General features: G+C 46.6%; 1 protein-coding gene across 1 annotated transcript; it reads right to left on the bottom strand.

The window, feature by feature from the left end:
- Positions 1-227: 227 nt before the first annotated feature.
- On the bottom strand, positions 228-3,690 carry LOC108374317 (probable protein phosphatase DDB_G0279461; the record flags this gene model as incomplete). The annotated part of the gene is given in 5 exon segments (XM_017630303.1): positions 228-872; positions 874-918; positions 1,008-1,030; positions 1,033-1,172; positions 1,241-3,690. Coding segments are annotated over 5 exon segments (3,303 nt in total), but the record flags the coding sequence as incomplete, so codon positions are not given.
- Positions 3,691-3,739: the final 49 nt, after the last annotated feature.

Genomic DNA, 3,739 nt, shown 5'->3' with positions numbered 1-3,739 from the left:
AGATCAGTTTTTCATTTATTTAATTATATTGTAAAAGAAAATAAGATATATACAAACATGCACGCAAAATAATTATAAATATCAATGGACAAAAAATGGGCAATAAAAATAAAAGTATATAAAAATAAATTTTTTTACTTGACACACATTAAAAGTTTGCAGCAACAACACGCGCTTTAGCTCACTGCCAAATCCACGCAGCCTCTCCATCCTCAGCGCTCGCTCCACTAATATTCTCTTATGTCTTGCTCTTGCATCAATTCAGACGCCTTCAACAATCGTAAAAATTCGGGCGTGTATGGTAGATTGTACGCTTTTAACGCCTCTTCATCGTCAGCCTTTTCCTCTTCCAACTGTTTCAACAATTCTCGTTGCCGTCGGGCTTGCATTTCACTCTCAGATTCTTCAGTATCAGCCATCGCTGGCACTTGCACCTGTTGCGGCAGCGCCCGCTGCTGTTCCGGCTCCGCCTCTCGCTGTTGTTCCAGCACCTGCTGTTGTTGTGCCTGCTCCCGCTTTCTCTGCGTCTGCTCCTCCTTTATGCTTTCCAAAAATCCAAGGTTCTGCAGCAAATCATTACGCACGCCAACCATCTGCTGCTGTTCCCCAGCAGGTAAATCGTCGTATTCACGTAGCAGTTTCTTAACGATACGCGAACGCTGCTCAACGCGATTGGGGTCAATGAGACGCACTTCTTTACTGAACTCTACGAATGGACTTTCAAAGCTGCCGCGCTTCTCGCGCACACCTTCCGCGGAGTTACTCTCAAAGACATCTAAAATCTGCTCGTAGAAAATTTTCAGCTCGGGCGGCAGCGGTATGCAGGAGCGTTGCTCTACTTGGTCGTCGATTATGTCACTGATGGCCTCCATGTGCCTGCTCAACCATGTCTTCGATGTGATTGACGTCATCTTTTTGCTTTTGATTTGGAAGTGGGAGCAAGAGAGAGAGAGCAAAATATTTTAGAGTTAAATAATAAGTGTTGATAAAAGTCAGTTTGTTCAGACCATTTTCTCAAAGCCGGTCTCTGCGGTGGGGCCTTCTTCATGCATTGTTGATTGTGCTTCAAACTGGCCCATAAGGATTTCATTTGAGGATTGCATTTCGCCATGTTAAATATAGACGTAATGACGTCCACAGCTCCCCGCCCGCTCATGGACGCTTCGTCGCAACTGCGAAGGAAAACCCGTAATGAGTAAATGTTCATGCGTGCGTTATTTTAAGGTGCTTGTAAACTCACCTCACCTTCGGCTTGGTACACTTTCGCTTTGTTGCATACCGCTTGAATGGCGCGAATTGAGGAAAGGAAATTCCACGGCGTTCGCGCTCTTCGCTCTGCACTTTGAACGTGCCATTGCCAAAAAAGTTCTTCGCCTTCTGATCGCCCATGACGCTTGCATTTATGGTAATATTCAGCTTCATCGCCTTCTGGCCGTACGCACCCGTTGGGCGCTGCGTAACTGGTTGGATTTCAACAGTCATATTAATTGTTTCCATGCTCAAATTATCAGAAGAATTACCGTCGTTGCTGGTCGGACCGTAGTTAGTCGCAGCGGGCCCACTGCCACTAGCACCTCCAGCGCCACCATCGCCACTATTTCCACCACATATTTTTTTGTCATTGCCCATACCATTGCTTCCGCCTTCAAACCAGCCATGAGTGGCGTCTGTATGGCCACCACGTGACTGTCCACCAGCTTCATTTTCATTACTGCCTCCATGATCCTTACCGCTATGACCATCTCCACCGCGTTCACCACCTCCATGTGCTGGCCAATTGCCTCCCCCTCCCCTTCCGACATCTTCATGCGCGCCGTGTCTGTGCCCGTTTGCACCTTGTTGCTCGTTTCCCTGTCCACCACTGCCTTGCTTGTGGCCTCCAACGCTTTGCCGGTCTATACAGTTACCATTATGACTCTTAGCGGTAGCATTACCGCTAGCCGCGCCATTTACACTCTCATCAGTCTTTCGGTCACTGACTTCCTTATTTTGCTGCTGCACTGATTTCAGAAAACCCTCCAATGTATTAAACGCTGTGCAGTTGAGCACTTGATCGTTCACTTTCAATACCATGCCATCTTCTGCACTTTTACTGTTGCTCGCTTTATTTTTACTCTTACCAAACCAGCCAAAAGGTGAGGACTCCCGATTATCATTGCCCTCCTCTTCTTCGCTTCCGGCTTTCTCATTCGCCACACTCGCGTCGTTTTCCTTTCCTTTGGGTTCCTCTTTTCTTTCAATACTCTTGATGGCGCCATTTTCCATTTTAATCGTCAGTGCGGTGCGTTGTTTATTCGGCTGATTTTTATTTGTATTTTCTTCAGTTTTAGGTAAATCGGTTTCTTGTGGACTATTACTGTTGTTGTTGTTGTTGCTGTCGTTGTCCGTGCTGTCGTTGTCGCCATCTTCTTCCCATGGATCATTGCCATACCAAAGATTATCGACTGGCATTCCATCGAAATTTTGAGCATATTGGTCGACCTGCTTAAGATTATCGAACTGTTGATTCCCGAACTCGCCAACTGAGTTGCTAAAATCACGTTCTTTCTCCCGCTTTCGCTCCCTCTCGCGTTCACGATTGCGTAGTGAGAGTCGTCTTAATCGCGCCATCAGATCTCTGTAGTCCATTTCAAGTGGTTCTTTATTGTTGGCACCATTTCTTCCTTCTCTTCTAATATAAGCGGCCCGTGCAGCATTCATAGCTCTACGATCCGCCGCAATAACAGCTGCGTCGTCGAGCGGTTCAGTTCTTCGAAATGCCGTATCAGTAGCTCTTTGATTATCATCGCTTTTGAGGCGAGATTCTCGTCTCCCGGGTGCTGTAGGACCTGCCAGCTGGTCAACCGGCATTCGGTTTAAATAGTCTGCGAACAAGGCAGGGTCAATGGTTTTTCGTTCTTCATTGTAGTTTTCACCTTGTCTCATTGGGGGTTCATCCCTTTGACCCATCGAAAGATCTTCAGACGCTCGCGCTGGTGCAAAGTTTCTGTTATCTACCAATAGCATTCCAGTTTCTATCATTTTTCGTTTATCGCTGTTGTTATCCGCTACGTCATCCACATTATGGGCCGCTCGTTTACCCATCGGATGTTCAGAGTTCTTAGCGTCCGGCGCCTGGCTTTGAATTGATTTATTTGCATTATCTTTCTCATCGGCGGATTGTATTGCCTTTCCTGTTTCATCATTTGTGTTTTCCTTTTCTGTGTCTTCCGCCGTCCCTTTAGCCTCGCGCACCTCTCTACTCCTACGAAAATTTCGTCTTTTATTCACAGAGCGACGCATTCTTTCGCTTCCATTCAGCACATGCAAGGTATCGTCACTGAAATCCTCTCTCTTAGTTAAGGGCAATTCACGTCTGCGTCTGCTCAATACTTTCTGCCCTGGAATGACACTTCCATCACCCTGCCCGTCCCTGTTTCCACTTTCAACTTTCCCTTCTTGTTCTACACCCCCCTTTACTTTCCCGTTCACCTCCCGTTTTGGCTTCAGTTTCTGCACCGTCATCAAATCCAATAGTTCATCCAAATCCACCTCCTTAAGTCCGGTCATTTCGCCAGCCTCGTTGCGCACTCCTATGCGTTTGACGCGCCGCTTCGTACCGCAGTTGGCATTTCCATCCGAATTTGTTTCTCTTCTAAATTTGAAAATAGTCCCCACGCCCTCATCTTTATCACTCGCATCTGTTGTCTCCTTAGTTTTAAAATTGTCATCCTGCTCACCACATCGTTTTGACTTTTCC

The sequence above is a fragment of the Rhagoletis zephyria genome, unplaced genomic scaffold (assembly GCF_001687245.7).
Source record: "Rhagoletis zephyria isolate East Lansing unplaced genomic scaffold, Rhagoletis_zephyria_1.1 Rzeph_scaffold_07585, whole genome shotgun sequence".
NCBI classification, from domain to species: domain Eukaryota; kingdom Metazoa; phylum Arthropoda; class Insecta; order Diptera; family Tephritidae; genus Rhagoletis; species Rhagoletis zephyria.
Note: the sequence above shows the minus strand (reverse complement) of the source record. Positions and strands in the feature narration are given on the sequence as shown.